The sequence below is a fragment of the Lepidochelys kempii genome, chromosome 7 (assembly GCF_965140285.1).
Source record: "Lepidochelys kempii isolate rLepKem1 chromosome 7, rLepKem1.hap1, whole genome shotgun sequence".
NCBI classification, from domain to species: domain Eukaryota; kingdom Metazoa; phylum Chordata; order Testudines; family Cheloniidae; genus Lepidochelys; species Lepidochelys kempii.
The window spans coordinates 56933828-56957387 of NC_136386.1; the positions used below are offsets into that span (position 1 = coordinate 56933828).

At 45.2% G+C, this 23560-nt stretch overlaps 1 protein-coding gene across 1 annotated transcript in view; it reads right to left on the reverse strand.

Annotated features, from left to right (window-relative positions):
• Window positions 1-23560, reverse strand: part of ALOX5 (arachidonate 5-lipoxygenase) — a 52701-nt gene that overhangs the window by 23373 nt on the left and 5768 nt on the right. The window contains exons 2-4 of the mRNA XM_073352987.1: window positions 14224-14422; window positions 11778-11859; window positions 3155-3277 (exon numbers count right to left, since the gene is read on the reverse strand). Of these exons, the coding sequence (XP_073209088.1) occupies window positions 3155-3277; window positions 11778-11859; window positions 14224-14422 (404 nt within the window). The remainder of the gene's footprint in view (window positions 1-3154; window positions 3278-11777; window positions 11860-14223; window positions 14423-23560) is intronic.

Sequence of the window (23560 nt, forward strand, 5' to 3'; positions counted from 1 at the left end):
TACCCTGGGTCTTTAAAAACCACCTCCAAGATTCTCCAGTAGTACTGATCTACAGTACTTTAGAATATTTTGGACACTGTCACTGCTTATTGCACATTCTTTCCCCCCTATGTCCTGGCAGCTTCAAATTGTATTTCTCTTCCCTTCTTGTCCTAAAGAACTGAGCCATTTTGTTGTGCACTGCTCAGCCGCTGCTGCATTCTATCCCAGAGGTGGCTGCATTTCAGTGGTGGGTGAAATGATTCTTGTATCTAGTTTGTAAACTGCTTTGGGATCCTGCAGGCTGGTTGGTGCTATATAAATGTAAGATGATATTGTAAAGAGGCCATCTCACCTCCTGCATGGTGAAATAGTGGCATTTGAAGGTTGATAGAGCAGTTACTAATTCCACATCAGGCCCGCCTATGGTACCAAATGAGGAACTCAGAAAGGGATACATTGCAAAACACCTTAAGACCTGAAGAAGAGCTCTGTATGGGTTTGAAAGCTTGTTGCTCTCCCCAACAGAAGTTGGTCCAGTAACAGACATTACCTCACCCACCCTGTCTCTCTAAACACCTTATGTCACTGACAATAAATGAAACGATTGTTCTTTAGAAACCCAATAAATATACAGAGAGAAATAATGCAACTAACAACTTGACAACTGCATGCAGAGTTATGCTTGACACAAACAGATCCACTTTGCTGGAAGTCAAATTCATTGACAAATCTGGCCTTTATGGAGAAATGAAACTCAATAATCTGTTCAGCATTTACAGTCTGTTGGCAACAACTGCAGACTTTAGTTACACTCCTTCTTTTAGAAAGAGAAAGCCTATCAAAGCGAAGGTTAAGAGGCGATTTGATCACAGCCTCTAAGTACTTACATGGGAAATATTTGCGATAAGAGAGGACTCTTTAATTTAGCAGGTAAAGGCATAGCCAGAAGTTATGGGTTCAATGCAAGAGCAGGAATTCTCTGGCCTGTGTGTTATACAGGAGGTCAGACTACGATCTCTGGGGTCCCCCTTCTGGGCCATTTCCAGCAGTTGACAAGAATGTGTGAGGAACAGTGTGTGTGTGTGTGGGGGGGGGAGGGAATAAACATGGGGAAATAATTTTACTTTGTGTAATGTCACATCCACTCCCAGTCTTTAGTCAAGCCTAAGTTAATTGTATCCAGTTTGCAAATTAATTCCAATTCAGCAGTCTTTCCTTGGAGTCTGTTTTTGAAGTTTTTTTGTTGAAGAATTGCCACTTTTAGGTCTGTAATCGAGTGACCAAAGAGACTGAAGTGTTCTCCGACTGGTTTTTGAATGTTATAATTCTTGATGTCTGATTTGTGTCCATTTATTCTTTTACATAGAGACTGTCCTGTTTGGCCAATGTACATGGTAGAGGGGCATTGCTGGCACATGATGGCATATATCACATTGGTAGATGTGCAGGTGAACGAGCCTCTGATAGTGTGGCCGATGTGATTAGGATTATAACATTCAAAAACCAGTTGGAGAACACTTCAATCTCTTTGGTCACTCAATTCTTCAACAAAAAAACTTCAAAAACAGACTCCAGCAAGAGACTGCTGACCCTTGGTTTGACTTCTGCTCCATCTACTTGGGTTGACCATCCAACTCCCAGTTATAACATTACTCAAATATTCTCTCTGAAACTAATGGGACCATGTGACTAGTAAGGTACTATGCACAGTGAGTAGGGGTATCAGAATCTGGCCCTTAAGCAGAATAGCTATTTACTATCCATGAGCATCAGTCAAAGGGGAAACATTTGACTATGATCTGTAACATCAACTTAATCACATGCTGTAACACCCAGATATCTCTGCTGCTGCCATGACCGAGGTAGCAATAAACCATAAGAGGGGGTACATTAGTCAGCTATTCATTCATGCCTTGAGTACACTGGGTAGCATAAGATGGAAGGCTAAGTGCCTGCAGCTGCTGGAGAAGAATCCCAATAGCCTGTTTGTGGATACCCTGGAGGGGCTCATTGCTATGTAGAGTCCGGCTCCTTCTCTTCAAGGGCCATATTTGCATTTCAAAAAAAGTTTTAAAACAACCAGTGTCCATCCACTAAGAAAAATCCTTCCTAGGAGAAGGAAAAGTAGTAGGGAGAAGAAAAAGAGAAATGCCACTGTGGGACCATGTGTGGCTGAGTGGGATGGATGCTCTCTCGTGCTCCCACCCTCCAATTTAACAACAATAGAATTCTATGTAACACGATGTGCAAAGGCATTTTCCTCTTGTTTTGGTGGTGAAGGCCAAACATGCATTGCTGTGAGTTGGGGCATGGCTGTGACATCATAAAGAAGGCCCAATGAGATCATGGCTTGGGACAATCCACGTGTCCAGCTGGACTCTGGGAAATAATAGTCCTTGGTTTGGATCAAGTCATGTTGGCTGACATTAATGATGTCTGGTTCCTCTAACCGGCAACAGCACAGATTTTAAAACAGCATTTAAAAAATTAAGATACCAAATGATTAATAGAATCAGAGATGGAATGATACACTGGCTTGTCTAGTCCAACCCCTGGTGGGTAGGACAGGCTTATTCTCAGTGAGGGCTGTCCATCAGCTGGTGACTGTCTCATTCCCCCTGTACTGAGTTCCATGGGATCTTTAATGCTGATGAATGGTCACGACCATGTTTCATGAGTGAGGTGAGAGATGCAGGCGCTGGTAGGTTGGCTGGAGATTTCACTAACCCACATGCTTCAGAGAAGTTATGCTTAATTGTGGGTTATCCCACCAAAAGGTATTGTACACTGCATGCCAGTCTTTGCTCAGCAGACATTCCCTGTACCTTGGCTTGTCAACAATGTCTCTTTTGCTCCCCTGTGACCCCCAAAGCACGATTTAGTGAGATGCCTAAAACTTTTCCAGCTCAAAGCTCCAAATGTTTCAAATTTTGAAATGAAAAAAAAAAAAAGGCAAATTTGGGGGGAAGGTTTGCAGTATCTTCCCCATTTATTGACCAACCATAAAACCACTTCCAAATTTTCAAACTTCAGTATCCCAATGAATTTTCTAGTTTTTAAAATTTAAAAGAAGGGAAACATCTTTAATAAAATAAAATTTCACGCATGGCTGCCACCCCCAGCTTTTCTGATCAGAAATTCTGCAGAATTCTGAGCCCCCAGAAACACATACGCTTTGGAGTAGTTCAGAACGAAATCGACTCCCTTCTCACTGTCAAACTGGATGTCGCGAGGCAAGTCACTGTGACAATTCGCATCGATGCTTAAAGGAAAGCCGGGATGCCATTCCTTCCATCTGAGAAAGGGAAGAGGAGAAAAAAGGAAAAGGAGTGGTGTCAATTAGGTAAACAGCATAGCATAGTATCTTTAATGTCATTATTATTATTTGTATTACCATAAGGATAAAAGAGCTGCTATACTGGGTCGGACGATGGGCCATCTTGCCCAGTATCCTGTCTCCAACAGTGGCCAGCACCAGCACTTTAGGGGAATTGCACAGAACACGGCAATCATGGAGTGGTCCATCTCTGTCTTCTCCCAGAGCATGGGGTTGGCTAATAGCCATTGTTAGACTTATCCTCCATGAACTAATCCAGTCCTTTTTTGAACCCTCTTATACTTTTGGCCACCACAACTTCATATCACCTCCATGTTGGTGCACATAAAATTCATGTGGTGAGGGTGGGCCCGAGGGGTTCGGAGTGTGGGAGGGTGAGGGCTCCGGTTGTGGGTGCAAGCTCTGAGGTGCGGCCAGCTATGAGGGGCTTAGGGCTGGGGCAGAGGGTTAGGTGCAGGGGGGAGGGAGTCAGGGCTCCAGCTGCGGGCTCTGGGGCAGGACTGGAGATGAGGGGCTCAGGGCTGGGGCAGAGGTGCATGGGGATGAGGGCTCCGGCTGCGGGTGTGGGCTCTGAGGTGGGGCCGGAGATGAGGAGTTTGGGGTGAAGGCTACCCCGGGGCTACAGCGGGGAGAGAGGACTTCCCCACAGCTCTCTCTCCCTGCGGCAGCTCCGGGCCTGGAGCCGTGGGATAGGTGCCTCTCCCCTGGCCGCAACAGGTCCAGGGCTGCAGGAGAGCATCTCTCCCTGCCTCTCCCCGCTGCGGCAGCTCCAGGGTTGGGGCCACAGGATAGGCACCTCTCCCCTGGCCACGGCAGGTCTGGGCCGGGGCTGAGGGAGGAGTGCCTCTCCTCCAGTCACAGTAGGTCCAGGGCTGGGCTGCATCCATGGCATAGGCGCCTCTCCCGAGGCCGCAGACGGTCCAGGCTGGGGCTGGGTTGGGGCCGCGGGAGGGGCGCCTCTCCCTCAGCCGCAGTAGGTCTGGGACTGTGCTGGGGCTGGCAAGGAGAGGTGCCTCTCCTCGCTGTGGCAGTTCCGGGGCTGGAGGAGAGGCATCTCTCCCCGCTGCAGCGCTGAGCAACTGCACAATGCTTAATAGGCTGCCGTGCAGCCGTGCAGCTTACAGGGAACTTAGGGTCAGACCTAATTTAGACCCCATCATTGTATATGTATAGTTGGAATGATTTTTTCCACTGTGCATTACTTTGCACTTATCACCACTGAATTTCATCTGCCCTTTTGTTACCCAGTCAGTTTGGTGAGATCCCCTCTGTGATTCCCTCCGAGTCTGCTTTGGACTTAACTATTTTGAATAATTTTGTATCATCTGTCAACTTTACCATTTCACTGCTCATCCCCTTTCCCCTTAATTAATACGTTGAACAACACAGGACCTGATACAGATTTGTGGGGGACCCTGCTACTTACCTCTCTCCATTCTGAAAACTGCCCATTTATTCCTACCCTTTCTTTCCTGTCTTTTAACCAGTTAATGATCCATGAGACGACCTCCCATCTTATCCCATGACTACTTAGTTTCCTTAAGAGTCTTTGCTGAGAGACCCTGTCAAAGGCTTTATGAAAATCTAAGTACACTATATCCACTGGATCACCCTTGTGCACATGCTTGTTCACTCCCTCAAAGAATTCTAATAGATTGGTGAGGGATGATTTCCCTTTGAAAAAGGCATGTTGACTCTTCCCCAACATATTGTGTTCATCTATGTATCTGATCATTCTGTTCTTTACTATAGTTTCTTTACCAGTTTGCCTGGTACTGAAGTCAGGATTACCAGCCTGTAATTGCCAGGATCACCTCTAGGGCCTTTTAAAAAAATTGTCATCACATTAGCTATACTCCTGTCATCTGGTTCAGAAGCTGATTTGAATGATAGGTTATAGACTACAGTTAGTAGTTCTGCAATTTCATATTTGAGTTCCTTCAGATCTCTTGGGGAAATATCATCTGGTCCTGGTGACTGATTACTGTTTAGTTTATTAATGTGTTCCAAAACCTCTTCTACTGACACACCAATTTGGGACAGTTCCTCAGATCTGTCATTCCAAAAGAATAGCTCTGAGGTGAGTATTTCCTCCACATCCTCTGCAGTGAAGACCGATGCAAAGAATTCATTTAGCTCCTTTGCAATGGCCTTGTCTTTAACCATTTTGTCGTCTAGTGGCCCTGCTGATTGTTTGGGAAGCTTCTGGCTTCAATTTTGCTCTGAGGTTTTTCCATCTTTAGCAAGTTGCTTCTCAAATTCTTTCTTGGCCTGCCTTATTATACTTGTACATTTTACTTGACAGAGTTTGTGCTCCTTCCTATTTTCCCCATTAGGATTTGTGTTCCAAATTGTAAAGGATGCCCTTTTGCCTCCATTACTCTTCTGCTTAGCCATGGTGGCATTCTTTCGGTCCTCCTATAGTCTTTTTTTTTTATTTTGGGTATATATGTAGTCTGAGACTCTATTATGGTGTTTTTAAGTAGTCTCCAGGCTGCTTATAGGCATTTTACCCTTGTCACTGCTCTTTTTATTCTCATTTTTGCGTAGCTCCCCTATGTGAAGTTAACTGTTACTGTGGTGAGTGTTTTTGGTATTTCTCCCCCACCGGAGGAAGTTAAATTTAATTACATTATGGCCGCTATTACCAACAGGTTCAGCTATAGTCACATCTTGGAAGACATCCAGTATGCCACTTAGGATGAAATCAAGAATTGCCTCTCCCCTTGTGGGTTCCAGGACTAGCAGCTCCAAGAAGCAGTCATTAATGGTAATCTAGAAATTTATCTCTACATCCTGTCCTGAGGTGGCATGAACCCAGCCAATACATGGGTTGAAATCAGCCATTATCATTGTGGTTACTGGTTTTGCAGCCTCTCTAATCTCCTTTAGCATTTCACAAACACTGTCACCATCCTGGTCAGTAGTATATTGGCTCTGTTATATTCAGGCATGCAATTCCTATTCGTAGAGATTCTATGGTACACAGTTTGAAGCATTTAAGATTTTCACCTTATTTGACTCTGCTTGTCTTTTTAACACGTAGTACCACTCCCCCACCAGCACGACCTACTCTGTCATTCTTATATCCTGTATTTTGTATCCTGGTATTACCGTGTCCCATAGATTATCCTCACTCCCCCAAGTTTCCATGATGACTATTATATCAATGTCCTCATTTAATGCCAGACACTCTAGTTCACCCATCATAGTACTTAGATGTAGAATAAATAGGATATTAAAGAATTAGCATTAGCTTAAGTTTAACAAAGGAAATATGTGTGTTGTAAAGAAAGGCCTGACTAGCACGTAGAAGGAAGGCCTTGAAAATAATGAGTTATCAGGCCAGAAGGAATGGAGTAGGGAGGATGTCTGATTCAAAGAATAATTAATGAGCTAACGGAACGGTTCTAAAAAGAAGGTCTCTGACCAACAGAGGAGACTGCAAATGGTTTTGAATTAGGCAAAAAGAATCTGTCTTAAAAGGAGCCAATATGGACCTCCCCACCCCACACACCAGTGTTATCTTACAAGAAGGAGGGGAAAAGATAGGAAGGAAAGGCCTTGGGGAGAAAGAAGGTTGCAAATCTTATCTGGATTAAGACTGGAAATAAGAGTGAACTGCCTCCAATTGGTTTTTAGCTGAGGTCAGCAATTGACCATGACATCACTTGTTTGTTAAAGGGTATAAAGTTAACTCTTAAAGGGTTCATCGCTAATATCTGCCTGGTCAAGCTAGAGCCAACCAATATGGGTCTAAACACCTCTCAGTTTAGCCCGTTTGTAAGTATCTTGACCAAATTCTTATCAAGGTTTTGTTACTGTTTGGATGTAGTACACTGCTTATTCTTTAGGTTTTTTAGGCACCTTTAGAGCAATTGTATAAATAGTATTCAGTCTTTGGATTCAATAAAGGGGTTTATGGTTAAATTAGTGTCATGGTAATACCATGCAGAAATTATAACAATTCCAACAGTAGACTTCTAGCTTTTGTATATAAGCACTTGTTCATTTGGTCAATATTCAGTTGCTTGCCTTCATGTGTTATGTTTAAAGTGGAAGCTTTTACGTTTGACTGTTCCTCACTATCTCCTGCCTGTGCTTTACCAACTTCTTTTCTATTGCCTTTACTAGGATATAGAGTATTCCCTTTAATAAATTCATCCCTAATAGATATCCCTGCCCAAACCACATGCTCTTCCACACCAGTTGACATTTGCCCAGAACCTTGTTTAAAAAATCCTCCACAACCTTTTTATTCTACATGCCAACAGTCTGGTTCCATTCTGGTTCCATTCTGGTTAAGGTGGCGCCCATCCGTCCTGCATAAGCTACTCCCGCCCTAAAAGTTTCCACAGTTCCTAATCAACCTAAATCCCTCCTCCCTACACCATTGTCTCATCCATGCATTTAGACCATAGCACCTATGGGCTCTAGTCAAGGACCAGGATCCCATTGTGCAAGGCACTGTACAAACACAGAACAAAAAAGATTGCATTGCTCACTGCTGTGAACCATATGCCTCAGTGCTGTGAATGGTATTTCCAGCAGACTCATCAGGGATACTGATAATGTCATATTTATAACAATGCCTTCCATCCTGAAGGAACCCAGTGTGCTTTATTTACCCCCCCACACACACACACCCCATAGGTCTGATTCCCCATTGCCAGGCACGGCCATTGACACCTGTGCAAAGTGGTGTAAACACACTACTCGTTTCATATCCTCTCACGCCCGCTGCATGCAGAGGTCAATGACTACACAAGGTGCAAAGCTGTGGAGAATCAGGCCCATAATGTATATATAGGGCCACAACCCAGAAGGCACTGAAACGCCCTTTGACTTCACTAGGAGCTGCAGTTGCTTAGCACCTCTTACGATTTGGTTCATAGGATATGGGTATGCAGGTATAACATATAGGACTCACTCACCCCACCCTTTCATGCAGCTAGCACAGCAATACACCAGGCCAGCGCACAGCAATACACCACTATTTTATTAATAATAGAAACACACATTTCAGATAAGGAAACACATGGAAAGGTGACATGCCTTAGAACTGGGATAAGTTCTCAGAAGTCCCTGCGGTCTCATCCCATTCCCAGTCCATTAGACCACATTCCGCCTCTAGGCTGGAAATAAATAGAACTGTATCCAGCTGGAACTGCAGAAATCATTTAATGGGATATACATTTGGCTGGCATGCCCCACTCTTATGCAGAAAAAGGGTCACAAAGTTTCTAGCAGCTTAAAGTGCTCAGACTAAGTTTAGTCTCTTCCATAAGGCAACACTGCCAGAGACATAGTACCCCCTTTGCAGCTCTTAGACTTAGAAGAGAACTAACACTACCTAAAGGTACGCTGGGGTACTTTCTACTTTACTAATGTCCTTACACCGTGCACATCATGTTGGCATCTGAGTGGGGAATTTTTATTTCAAACCAAAGGAAGGTGGTTTGCGAAGAAGGAAGAACATTAGAAAGCCTGTCAGATTGCCAGTCAGATACAGATTGTATTGTTTGTTTCCTGTCCTGATAGAGCTGTCATTTCTACCTCTGAACTTTAAACAGCCATTACCCTTGAATTCCAAAAGGCTTTATTTGCATTCTCTTTTGTGCATGTAAAGCTGGTCTTGTCCAGAACTTTTCCTTGGGAATTGTCCTGGTAGCTGCTCTTTTTATTCTGTTTCCCATCATTTTGAAGGAAGTCTCTGTCTCATTACAGACCAGTCAGCTTAACTTCTGTATCCGGAAAGATAATGAAGCAAATAATTAAGAAATCAATTTGCAAACATCTAGAAGATAATAAGGTGATAAGTAACAATCAGCATTGATTTGTCAAGAACAAATCACGTCTAAACAATCTGATATCTTTCTTTGACAGGATAACAAGCCTTGTGGATGGGTGGGAAGCAGTAGATGTGGTATATCTTGACTTTAGTAAAGCTTTTGATATGGTCTTGCATGACCTTCTCATAAACAAACTAGGGAAATACAACTTAGATGGAGCTACTATAAGGTGAGTGCAAAACTGGTTGGAAAACTGTTCCCAGAGTAGTTATCAGCGGTTCACAGTCATGCTGGAAGAACATAACGAGTGTGGTTCCGCAGGGATCAGTTCTGGGTCCAGTTCTGTTCAATATCTTCATCAATGATTTAGATAATGGCACAGCGAGTACACTTATAAAGTTTGCGGATGATACCAAGTTGGGAGGGGTTGCAACTGCTTTGAAGGATAGGATCAAAATTCAAAATGATCTGGACAAACTGGAGAAATGGTCTGAAGTAAATAGAACAAAATTCAATAAGGACAAATGCAAAATACTCCATTTAGGAAGGAACAATCAGTCGCACACATACAAAATGGGAAATGACTGCCTAGGAAGGAGTACTGCGGAAAGCGATCTGGAGGTCGTAGTGGATCACAAGCTAAATACGAGTGAACAGTGTAACACTGTTGCAAAAAAAGCAGACGACATTCTGGGGTGTATTAGCAGGAGTGTTGTAAGCAAGACACGAAAAGTAATTCTTCCGCTCTACTCCACACTGATTAGGCCTCAACTGGAGTACTGTGTCCAGTTCTGGCCACCACATTTCAGGAAAGATGTGGACAAAATTGGAGAAAATCCAGAGAAGAGCAACAAAAATGATTAAAGGTCTAGAAAATAGGATCTATGAGGGAAGATTGAAAAAAACTGGCTTTGTGTAGTCTGAAAAAGAGAAGACTGAGAGGGGACATGATAACAGTTTTCAAGTACCTAAAAGGTTATTTCAAGGAGGAGGGAGAAAATTGTTCTTCTTAACCTCTGAGGATAGGACAAGAAGCAATGGGCTCAAATTGCAGCAAGGGAGGTTTAGGCTGGACATTAGGAAAATCTTCCTAACTGTCAGAGTGGTTAAGCACTGGAATAAATTGCCTCAATGAATTCAGCCTCGGTGAAACGTGTCATCTAGACAATATGGGCGAGTGAAGGGTTTTGTCTGCTCACAGAACTGGTATGGTATTTGCAGCATCAGGGCAAGCCTGACTGCACTGTCCTTCCAGACTGCTTTAACCCTGACCTGCAGAGACCTGCTCCGGGAGCCAGAGGGATGTTCTCTCTCCATCCAGTGCTCGGCTGCCTTGTGGAAGCTGCCAGTTTGTAACCCTTCTCCCCAGAAGAGTGGGAAGCAACAAGGGCCAGGTTCAATAGCTAGGGGTTCCTCTCAACAATGCAAAACAGAACCGGCTTGAGCCCCCACCCTGTAATCCAGGAAAGCAACACACCATCCCTGGGTGCTACTAAGAAGCAACACTTCTCCACTTGCAAGCACGGAGCCTGTGTATAGCAAAAGAAAACTTCTATTAAACGAGGAATTGGAACCAGCGTTAATCTGGGAAAACACCACAATCACCATTCAAAACCACGTAACCATAAGCAAAAATCCACCCTACAGTAGATTGGGCAGCATCCTTTGCCTCAGTTTCCCACCTTGCATTGTGAAAGTCCGATGAACGAATGTCCCTTTAATATGCCACTTCCCTTTCCGTCTGCTGCTCCCCACTCTCAGCTGATTGTCTTTGGTCAGTTTTGACCCAGAGTTCAGAGGTGCATTCACATGGATTCACCTCCAACCCCTGGAAGGAGGGGGGCATTGAGCAATGCCTCCACAGCTGCTGCTATCTGTGCGGCCGCTCACCACGGCTGCTATTCTCTCTGCTACCGCTGGCCGCTTGCTGCCACTGTTCTCTCTGTCACTGATACCACTTCTCGCCACCACTTCTACGATGCCATGTTCTGAGGTTCCACGCTTTAGCTCAGCTCTTAGTGATTTCACTGCCTAGTGGGGAACCTCACTGTGGCTGCCTCTTCATTGTAACACTGTCCCCATACCAGCTTAGTCCCAAAACATGCTTATTAGTGATTTAAGTTCTAATAATCACTGAAAAGAAACAAGGATCTCAGCTGAATCCAGTCAGCACTGTCTTTAACCACTAGAAAGGGGAGTGGGATCAAATGACATCTAGGACTCTTTAGGCAGAGGCCACACCAAGAAGTAGGAACACCTGTCTTCCCACCCCCCTTGACTTTCGTTGGGATTTGGCATCCCCACCTCCCACTTAGGTTTGGGTTAGGGTGACCCCCTCAATCAGGGCATGATAAGTACAGTTCTGCTGCCCTTTACTCATACAATAAGGTAACAACATTTTATTACCCCAGACCAGCCACGACTGATCAGTTTGGCAAAGAAACTCTGTGTGCTGAACACCTATGCAGAGTAGGTGTGTCCATGCAAATGCAGTCTGCTCCTGAAGTCTTTTCCCCCAGTTCACCACTAGCTCATTCAGACCCTTCTTACAAACACGTGCCAGTCACCATGGTGGTTTTGTGCCATGGACACTCACCTGCTAGGAACAGAACTAGGCCTCCCTAGGCAGCTGACATCACAAAGCAGGACTGTTATATGAAACTCACCGATACATTTTTTGCCGTTGTTCAAGTTCTTTGCGTCTGTGCTGCTTGAGGATCTGAGTCTTGTCATCCCGGTGCAGCTTTGCTGTGAAAAAATGAAGAAACAGTGCTATGAGGTTTCTTTACCCTTCATTGTCTAATTCTCTAGCTGGGTAATGGGACACAAGGATTCAGTATCTGTCATTATCTGGGTTCTCCTACTACGTGCTGTAGCAAATCATCTGCAGTTCTCTCTTGTACTCAATTATAGCAGACAGTTTGCCCCCTGCCCAGAGAAATACAATGGGTCTGAACAGCAAAAGAGTTGTTTTCATCCTGAGAATTACTGACCTACAGCCATGGATAGTGTCTCTAAGAATAACCTTTACACATCAGGCTACAGTGGAATATTCATCTGCTGTGCTAGGGAGCCAGGCACCCTCAGTACAGGGAGGAGGTTGGTTAAGGCTGAAGAGTGACAAGCAACTGAGGAAGGATCAGTAAGGAGAGTATGAGGCAGAGATTGCAATCCAGGCCCCAGTGAGAGTTGAACCTGTTACCCCTGGATTCTGATACCACTGCTCTAACCCCTCAGCTATGGAGCCAAGCCCCAGGTCCCCTCAGTACAGGGTGGAGGTTGGTTAAAGGCGAGGAGCGACAAACAACCAAACAAGATACAGCCTTGTTAAATCTCCTCTGTTGAAGAATGCTGATGCTAGAAAATGCCTTGACATCCCTCTCCTAGGTTCATACTCTCTGTTCTTACACTGCAAGAACAACTGTTTCTTCCACTCCAAGTTCCATGCCGGGAGCTTCGGGATCAGAAGAAAGAGAGAGGCTTTCCAAAACTGATAACTTGATGCTTTGAACATGTGGCCCTGATGTTACTGAATGAGACAGAGTCTTCCTTAGAAAGGATGGGGAACAGAAGAGAAAGAGCAGCTAACAGGACAACCCACAAGGAAAAGTGATGGACAAGACCGGATCTGCTTTACATACACAAAAAAGAATGCAAATAGAGCCATTAGGAATTTTAAGGAAATGTCTGTTTAAGGTTCAGAGGTAGAAACGGCAGATGGAACAGGGCTGATAACAGACAATGCAGTCTGGGCTGGCTGGCACTCTGGTAAGATACTGCCAGGATCTTGCGGACATTCTTTACTTCTTCACAAACTGAAATCCACACCGTCTTCCTCTTTTGAAAGCAAGGGTTGAAATAAAGCCAACGCAAGTTGTGGAGAATCCCTCTCCTCCCTGTGTGGGGTATTCGGAGGGGCAGAGATCAGTGAGGGAGCCAGAAGCTGAGAAACAAAGTTGGCACCAGACTGTTAAGGGCCTTAACCACTGAAAAGCAAACTCCTTAGGGCTGCATGTCTAATTAGGCAGCCAATGACCTGAATGCAGCAAAACTGGCTAAACCCTTGGTTCCCACCCCATATCTACAGGCACTAGATCAGCATTTTTAATGGTCCACAGTATAGCATATTGCAGCAGTCAAACTTCATTGCCACAAAGGCACAGCTGTGAGCAACTGGATTATGCAGCCAATGAAGTGCCTGTCTTTGGCCACGGTACTGTACTGGCAGTAGGTAACCAAAGCCAGTTAAAACACAGGGGTAGCACTCAAGTGCTAGGGCACTTTTCTCAGCACAGCACCAACAGCTATCTCCAACACATTTCACACCATCAGCCTGATCCTGGCTCTTGCAGGATGAAACAGCTTAGTTGAATTCTACTTCCGAGCCAGCCCTAATGCTCTCTGAACTGGAATTCCATTGCAAGCTGCCTATTCCTGGGTTTTAGAAAACAGGACAGTTTCCAGGTGGATAATACTTGGAAAACTGACATATTTTAGAGCCTCAAGGTTAGGCAGCCAGGGAATGCTCGGCCAAGGATCCATGGATCAGCCAGAATGGAGCATTCTGCAATGGATCAGCAATGGATCAGCCAGAAATTGAGCACTGAGGGCAGCCTGCAATTTAGGACCAGTGTACTGACCATCCCCACTGCTGGAAAAAAAATCTCCTTAGCATGTGTCCTCAAAGTAACCCAACTCGTTTCCAAGTGCCAGACCCAGTGGACAGTTCATAAACCAGCACTGAGGTCACGGTCATCCGGGAGCATAAATCCTACAGTGCACGGATGGGAGTTAGTAGCAGAGGGGATGTGGTAGGTTTGCAGGTGGGAGAGAAGGAACTGGAGTTGGAGAGAGGGTTTGGGTGCCTCTGGGAGGAGAGGGAAAGATAGGGGGAGTCCTCATTGCTCTAGGGGCAGGGGTGAGCACAAGGGGTGGGGAGCAGGGGTACGGATCCCCCCCAATAATCAGCAGGGGCACAGAACTTCTCTGGCCCTGGGGCTGGATAGATCCTCCAGCTCTGGGGCCACAATGAGGGCATAGAACATGCCCCCCCCCCAAAAAAAGCAGTGAGCACACCCGTCTAGGGGTTAGTAGTTCTCTCATGGTGCTCACCTCTTCCATCTCGGAGGACAATTTCTTTATCCTCTGTAATCCATCTGTAACATGGGAATTCCAGATAGTCACCTACTGGTGTTTTCACAGTGATGTACTTGAGGTACCAGTCATCATGAACCCAGTACTTTCGCTTCTCAATTTTTAGCAGCTGGATTTCTCCCAGGTCTTCTGCCACAGTCACATCGTAGGAGTCGATCTGTGGAGAAGAAAAATGGTCTGTGAGTGGCTGAACACACAGAAAGCACACCAGCTCCAAATGGAACTCTTGGGATATGTAAGGGTTAAAGCAGAAAACTGGGAAATTGCTGGTGAACAGAGATGGCATTAGGGAGTAAAGGCATGGGCAAGCACCATTTCTGCCCTTGATAGATCAAGTGCAGGCATCTTTCTGTGTTTGATAGATTTAGGGTTACTCCTCTCCCCTCCCTTCTCCTTGTTAAGGGTTTAATAAGGTTGCAGCTGCCTGAGGAATGTGGGGATCTAAAGAATGCCTTTTCGGGTAAAGTAGTGTTATCTCCTGCTCCATTTCTTTCCCAGCTGCACAGTCGAGTTTGGGGTCATGGCCCCTTTCTCTCTTCTCTGCAAACTGCTGATCCAAGGAGTTCATGACTACAATTATAGCAAAGAAGTGTATCTTCAAAGTAAAACTTATTGGTAGAATATGCTAATAAGGTAAATAGTAATCAGGGGTGGGGATAATTATATTCAGTACAGGGTTATCAATATTCATTGTATGGGCGTTCATATTACTCCATGAGGGTTTTGGGGGTGTTGTAATAAAAGCAGGGATTTACATACTAATGTAAATAAAAAGAGTATGTTGTAACTAATCCAGGGCTTACTGGACAATTGGGTCCAGGGGAACAAGTACCGCAATAAAGAAGCCCACCTACTCAAATCTGCCTCTGGGTCAGCCTGTTTTTCTTCCAACAGGAACCTCTTGTTTGCAAAGGGGAAAAATGAAGGGTTATTTTCAGACTGCAAATTAACAAATAGATGGGTAAGGGAATATGTAAGAACAAGCCATGCACAGATACCCTAGAAATATGGAAAGGGTGAAATTTCTAAGTTCGGGACTTGATAATGCTTTGAGTCATTTGTGATTTCTCAACAAATCTACTGCTAGTAAAAATATTTAGAACTACTCCAACAGCATCCCAGAAAAGAATGGTCTGGAACCCAAAGTGTGTCTCAACCCATTTTAATGGGGTCACCAAGGCTGGCTTAGACTTGCTGGGATCCGGGGCCAAAGCATGAGCCCAAGGGCTTCAGCCCTGGATAGCAGGGCTCAGGTTACAGGCCCCCTGCCTGGGGCTGAAGCCCTTGGACTTCAGCTTTGCCCTCCCCCCAAGCGGTGGAATTTGGGTGGGCTCAGGCTTTAGTCCCCTCTCCTGGGGTCTTGCAGTAATTGTCAGAAGGGGGTTGCAGTGCAATGAAGTTTGCGAACACCTGAGGTAGACTGATGGGATATATATCCCATCCTGGCTTTATAAGTGTTAAAGTGGGCCTGAGAGGCCAATTAATGCATCTGGCTGCACCTGGAGGGTGGGCCAGGCTAAATTAAAGATGAGTCCCAGCTGGGAGAGGAGCTGGGTGGTTATTATAAAGGCAGGAAGTCTAGAGCAGATGGGGGCTGTTGGGAGAAACTCTGCAGTCACTCTCTGGGATGAGAGAATGGAGAACTCAGGAGAAGCCCAGGGTGAGACCGAGACCTGAGATCCTCTCCTAGGTAGAGATGTCTGGCAGGAGGCCAGGAGAGACATGGAACAGCCACAGGGGTGGAGGGAGAGCAGAGAGGAACCCTGATAAAGGTGCAGGATCTAGACTTCCAGACAGTGTGCCGAAGAGGTGTCCAGTTGAGGAATGGGGCTGAGGAGATGTGAGGGATGACCAGTCAAGCTTGAGGAGGGCAGAAGCTGGTCTAAGTTGATATTTTTGGTTTGTGATTTTGTTAGGAGATTCCAGGGCAGAGCCCTGCAAGTCCTAGCCCTGAAAGAAAGGTCAACCTAGAGAGGAAGACTCTGTCAGGGTGAGGAGAGAGCCCAGGGAAAGGCTTGGTTGGTAGAAAGATGCCCAGGGAGGTGGCAGCAAGGAGACTGGCAGAATGATCCCTGACTGCCTGTCCTGGGCTGAGTCTAGGATAGAGGGAAGGCCTGACTTCGCCATCAGGAACTGGTAAGGGGTGTGAAGCCCCTGAGAAGGGGATACAGACTCCTAGAAGCCCTAAGAAAGGGTGTTCGGACCACTGGGCCCAGAATCAAAGTAGCAGACCAAACAAAGGGATTGGACACTTGTATTTGCTGGATTTTCTGTTACCCGGGGATGGGGAGGAGTGATTGTGATAAGCCGACAGACCGAGTCACGAGATGAGGCAACTGTCACAGAGCCATCGGCAGGGGGCACAAGAAAGCAGACAGCGGCCACGTCCAGCTGCACAGGGGTGCTCCAGCAGTGAGTCCACCCTTCTGTACCTAGTCATGCAAACTGAGAGAACAGTTGGTTTGGAGATTAAGGCACTTGACTGGAAATCAGATCTGGGTTCATTGTACAGCTCTGCTATAGAGTTGGTGCAGGTCCTTGGGCAAGTCACTTAATGTCTGTGTGCCTCAGTTCTCCAGGTGTTAAATGGGGATAACACTCTTTCCTTTCTCCCACCCCTTGTCTGCCTCGTCTCTTTAGAAGGTAAAGTCTTTAGGGTGAGGACTGTCTCTTATTCTGTGTATGTGCCGTGCTTAGAATGTTGGGGCTCTGATCTCAGAGTCTCCAGGAACTATTGGAATTCCAGTCGTTAGAAATGCCTCTCTTTGCTTTTATAGCTCAGCTGAGATAAACAGTGATTCTTTTGTGTTTGGCAAGTCAGAATGGCAGCATCTTACACTCCCTTTGCACTAGTGTAAGCAGCTGCACAAGGTGCAGGACAATAGGCCCCTTGCCATAGCTAAGCTGAACTGGCTAGGACCATCATGACACTAGAAGCAAGAGCCCAATCTGTTCCCATGACCCCCTCAGAAGAAGTTATGCTCTTGTTAAGATAGAGCATTACCAGGAAGACAAGCCTGGTAATCCAATTGTTCGGCAGTTTTGGAATCACACTCTGTTTAAATTTATTGCTTGATGTGGCTGCAAAATGAAACTTCCCTGGTTTGTGGTTTTGAACATTTTCGGTAACCTTAGAAACCGACATGAACTCCACCTCTTCCTCCACTGAGTTTAGTACTGTCTGAAATGATACTGCATGTATATGCCCTGTCATTCTGTCGTCCCCGCCCTCCCCCGCTAAAAACCACACAACTTGTTCTTTTCAGGCACTTTTTTTAGTAACACTTCCAGTCAATAGGAGGTCATTTGACTCAAGCCCTCCCATTATTTTATACGTTAAGGCTAAGTCACAAAAATCAAGTCAAAAAAGTGAAGAAAATGTAGACAAACATGGTATGGATACCAGTTGCGATAGCTGTTTTGTAATGAGGACATTTGTCCACAAGCAACCGGGCTAAGAGCCCCAACTTCCTCAAAAATCCACTTCATGCAGCCACAAGATAGTAACAGCTGCCAATCACACATAGCTATAAGTAGGGCCCCACCAAATTCAGGGTCCATTTTGGTCAATTTCATGGTCATGGGATTTTAAAAATCATGAATTTCATGATTTCAGTTATTTAACTCTGAAATTTCACAGTGTTGTAATTGTAGGGGTCCTGACCCAAAAAGGGGTTTGGGAGGGAGGGGGGTTTGCAGTATTGCCACCCTTACTTCTGTGCTGCTGCTGGCGGCGGCGCTGCCTTCAGAGCTGGGCAGCTGGAGAGCGGCGGCTGCTGGGCGGGAGCCCAGTTCTGAAGGCAGCGCCGCCGCCAGCAGCAGTGCAGAAGTAAGGGTGGCCTGGTATGGTATGGCCACCCTTACTTCTGCATTGCTGCCTCAGAGCTGGATCCTCGGCCAACAGCCGCCACTCTCCACTTGCCGAGCTCTGAAGGCAGCAGTGCAGAAGTAAAGGTGGCAATACTGCGATGCCCCCTAAAATAACCTTGTAACCCTGCCCGTGGCCACCTGTTGGGTCAGGACTCCCAGTCTGAGAAATGCTGGTCTCCCTCATGAAATTTGTACAGTTTATGGTAAAAGCATACAAAAGACCAGATTTCATGGGGGAGACCAGCTTTCATGGTCCGTGACGCATTTTTCATGGCCATGAATTTGGTAGGGCCCTAGTGACTCAAAAGTTTAGAGATGAGAGAGAATGTTTTAAGCCCTCTAGTTCATCCTTCAACCAATGCGAAATGGTTCCCTCCAGTTCATGCATAAGTGTTTTGCCCAATCAAGTTTTAATTGGTTATCGGACTCTTAACACTTCTCTTTGGAGATCATTTTGCAGGGTGAAAAATCTCTTCAACAGGAAATGCCTCCTGATATTCAGCTTAACTTTCCCTTTCCTTAATTGCATTCCACTGTTGCTAGTTATCCTCCTGCTCCCATCCTAGCAGTTCCACTCTCGACGTGAAGACCATCAAATATCTGGTTATGACTTCCCCTCCCTATCCTCCTGCTGTACATCCCCAGCCTAATTTAACCAAGCTATAATCTTGAGTCATTTCACCTTCCCGCCTGACAATCTCCCTCACAACTAAAAACTCCTTTAAGCCAACCCACTAGAGGGCAGTGACACTGTCTTGGCTTTCAAGCGCTTCCCTGAAGTGGTTCTTAGAAGACCTGTTGGAGCAGGTTTCCGAGACAGGTCTGACTATTCCTTCACTCCTGAGGTGCTAGAGGGCAAGTCCTGGCTCAGACAGCGGCCAGAGCCAGATGAGCTAAGAATGTGCTGCTGCGTCTGAGGAACACGAATTATCTCCACCAATGAGAAAACATAGCTAAGTTAAATTAGGCATTCAGGCGAGGAAAAGATGACAGCGGCATTGAGGTGTCCAGGGTGGGGCTGTAGGTGGCTGCCCTGACTCTGAGGCACATGGTAGAGGAACTGCAAGCACTGATCATGATTATTTAAGCACCAGTGACATGCCTGGCCTGGTGTAAGATGAACATAAAGACTGTCCCTACCCATCAAAGAGGTCAAAGTCCAAAAGATACAGGAAATAGCCTGTGCATGTTCAGTATGTAGGTTGTGAGAGCACCCAACAGGAGATGGTCCACAGCTAGAGTCACCTCCACCTACCGCTGTCTCCCATAGGGCACAGAAATACATTGGTTTGGAGAGAATGAGTCAGTATGCTCCCCAACAGGCCAGCCAGCAGCCATCCTGCTTAGATAAATGCAACAGGGAATGCACTAGTCTGCAAGCTACAAAAAAGAAAAAAAAAAAAAAACCAGAAATGTGAACTAGAGCTAGACCCGAACCAAACCCAGCTCTCCCAATCTATGGGGGAAGTTTGGATCCAGATCTGCATCCGTAGCTTGCAGCACCTCTAAATACAACAGCTGCTAGATAGTGAGGCTCAAATTTTCAAAACTGGACATGGATACTGGATGCCTTGATTTCTGAGATACCGGGGCCCTGGTTTTCAGCTAGCACCGAGCCCTCACCGCTCCAGCCAAGGCAACAGAAGGTGCAGTGCATGGCAGGTCCAAAAATCAGGCCCAAGGTGTCTCTGCTTAAGTCAATGGTCACCTCAGGAGGAGGCTCAAACCCACTTGTATTTAACAGGCAGTGGGCACAATCCTGCTCTCACTGAAGTCAATGGGAGTTTAGCCACAGAGCTTAGTGGGGCCAGGATCTGTAAGTTGTGCCCGTTATTTTCCCCCCATAAGTGACCACATCTCCTCAGTGGAACAGAAATGGCCCTTGCAGCCACATCACCAAGTGCATTCCTGTATTACTGACTCATTTGATAAATGTCTAACTCCGTATTCCCCACTCTACCACCTCCTGCCATAAGTACTAATGTGCAGATTGAAACACGCTTTAAGGCTCCTCCAAGCTCTACAAGAATCCTCCTAAAACAGCCACAATTTGTGCCCAGCTGTGGCAGTAGCAAATTGCAGGACACCCCTCCACTGTATTCCTAGCCAGACCATGTCCCACCCTCCCAGAGCAGCTGCCTTCCAGTGCCCTCCTGATCTTTGCTTATCTCCCACTCAACCTTCTCACTTTTCAGTTCAAAAACAGCTGCATCCCTGCATCTTCCAACACCAACACAAGGCCTCTCTTCTTTATTGGTCAACCTGTGCCAAGGATTCTGGGTCACATCTTGGAACTGAAGGTACCAGGCTGCAAAATGTTTCTCCTCTGCACTTTTCAATTTTTTTGTCAGAAATGACAATGCTTGACTCATTTCTACTTCATGCTCCTCTTCCTGCAGCTCCCAGTTTTCTCCATAGGCACTCATGAAAGCACATCTGCTAGAAGCAGTTCCTGACTGGGCCTGTATTTCACATCTAGTGGGTACTTTTGCAATATCATGATAATTTTCTGAAGTCCAGACCATGCTACGCACAGCGGTTTCTATAATATGGCTTCCAATGCTTGGCGGCCTATTTCCAGCTTGACCCATTCATGTCTATAAACAGCTTCATGAAACTGCACAAACACATCTTCTTCTTCTTCTTCCATCTCAGCATGTTTCTGTGGTATTTGGAAGAATGTGGCCCAGGGCGACTAACGTTCAACAGGACAATCTCCAACCCATGTGAACTTACCAGTCTGCACCGGCACCAGTTTGGTTACTGCTATACAGACATCATGAAAGGGAATTCAAATACATGAATGTTTTCCCGATATCATGTAACGTAATAAACACAACTGTATAGCAGTTCTACCTGAAAGAACCCGACTCAGCCAACTGGTATGTCCTACGTGAATGGACCTGTCATGTTCTTGGCACGCTCAGTGGGTGTGTACTAATTAGCATGTTCTGTAGGCATGTTCTCCTTAACTGCACTTGGCAAGGGGTATCTGGAGGTACATGGCACATTCATCAGCCACAGACCTACCTGGCATGCTCAAGCAACACAGCAACTAATAGAAAGGTTTCAGTTTATAAATCCAAGTAGGGTTTTGCTAATAAAAATTTCACCTTTCCTTTCCCACATTGGTGCCCTGCTTGGAAATAAAGAAATTCCTCTCCGCCCCCCAGCACCATTCAGTACATAAGAACAGCCACACTGGATCAGACCAAAGGTCCATCTAGCCCAGTATCCTGTCTTCCAACAGTGGCCAATGCCAGGTGCCCCAGAGGGAATGAACAGAACAGGTAATCATCGAGTGATCCACCCCCTGTCGCCCATTCCCAGCTTCTGACAAAAGTAAGCATAAGAGTACAAATAAGAGGTTTTTATTATGACTATTACTACTGATATTTAACATTACTGCTGGTGTTACACAGCCACCAAGAGGTCCCGGTTGCGATCAGGGCCCCATTGTACTGGGCACTCTACAAAGACAATAGGGTACGTCCACACTTCAAGCTGGAGGTGTAAATTTCACCTTGAGGAGACTTACCTGTGTCAGCTCTGATCAAGCTAGTGTGCTAAAAATAGCATAGCCACGGCATTGTGAGTGGCGGGTGGGACTGGCCACCCTGAGGACATGCCTACCATCTCAGATGGGTATATACACGGGGCAGCTAGCCCCTCGTGCCACCATGGCTGCACTCTAATTTTAGCCCACTAACTCAGAGTCAACAAGGGCACGTCTCCTTAAGCTGGAACTACCCGTCCAGCTCAAAGGGAGACATACCCATGCAGGCAACTTGCTGTCCAAATGGACAAGACAGGCAAAGTGTGGGTGGCAAAGAGCATTATTATCCCCATTTTAAGGATTGTGGGGAACTGAGGCACACAGAGAATAAGTGGCATTTCCAGACGCTAACAAGAAGTCTGTGACAAAGCCAGGAATTGATCTACTTTCATTATCAACATGAAACAGAGAATAAATGAATCATAGATTTAAAGTATTATAGAACAATGTCAATTAGACCTAACAAACAGTTACAATCGAAATAACATAACCACGACTGATTAATTGCCACAAACTCATTCAGCTGATGGAAAACCTACAGCTCTAAAATACATTTATATTTCACAAGTCCAAGTAATAGAAAAAGGCTGCCCAGTTTGCCTAAACAGACCTTAATTTTTTCCATCTTTTCATGTATGTTTTGAAAATGTATCTCAGGGTGAATCAATTTAAATTGGGATTTAAATTACCAACTGATTTAAATCAGCAATTATCACCAACTTTACCATTTGTACTTAAGATATTTTCTAAAGAAAGGTGCATTCTCATTGGTCGATAGAATCATTAATATGTTGATTTACAACTAAATAGATCCTTTACCCTAGATTTGGTACATCTTTTTACAACCTAGGAAGGTACACTAGAACTATATACATGTATTTAAGCAATTATATAGCTTAATATTTTCAGATTCTTATTAATTGTATGTTTTAATATGTTAGAAAATGGTGAATGATATATTGCTCATTTACTAGATAGTTAACTTTTTGCTCAAGATTTGCATCCAGCAGCATTAGGGTGGTAAATGGCATTTAATTAAACGCACAATATATCATATAACATTTATTTTGATTAAACAAAACAAGCCCTTAATACAGTACATGACCTATTTTGCCATATTTATAAAGCTTAACCCCCAATAGCTAGATATTTTCCCCCTGATTACTAACTCAAATCATGCCAAACCAGCTTCATTTCCTTCTTTGACAAGGTAACTGGTTTGCTGCATAGGGGGAATGCGGTGGACATATTATATCTGGACTTTAGCAAGGCTCTTGACTCAGTCCCACATGACATTCTGATAAGTAAGCTGGAGAAATGTGGGGTCAGCAGAACTACGATTAAGTGGACACATAATTGGTAAAACAACCGCAAACAAAAAGTAACTATTAATGGAATGATGTCAGATTGGAAGGTGACCTGGGATTCTACAGGGATCTATGTTCTGGGTCTGGACTTGTTTGACCTAGATGTAAGTATAGAGCATACTGATCAAGTTTGAAGATGACACAAAGCTAGACAGGAGTTGCCAACACTTTGGAGGACAGAGCTAAGATTCAGAGGGATCTTGATAAACTGGAGAACTGGGCTATAAACAGCAAAATGAAATTCAAGAAAACAAAGGTAAGGTGCTACACTTAGGGAAGAAAAGCCAAATGCACAAACACAGAATGGGAGAAAACTGGCTTGTCACCAGCACTGCTGAGAAAGATCTAGGAGTCATGGTGGACCAGAACCTCAACATGAGTTAACAATGTGATGCTGTTGCAAAAAAAGCAAATACAGTTTTGGGTTGCATTAACAGAGGCATAGCATGCAAGTCATGGGAAGTGATAGTACCGCTCTACTCGTCACTGGTTAGGCCTCAGC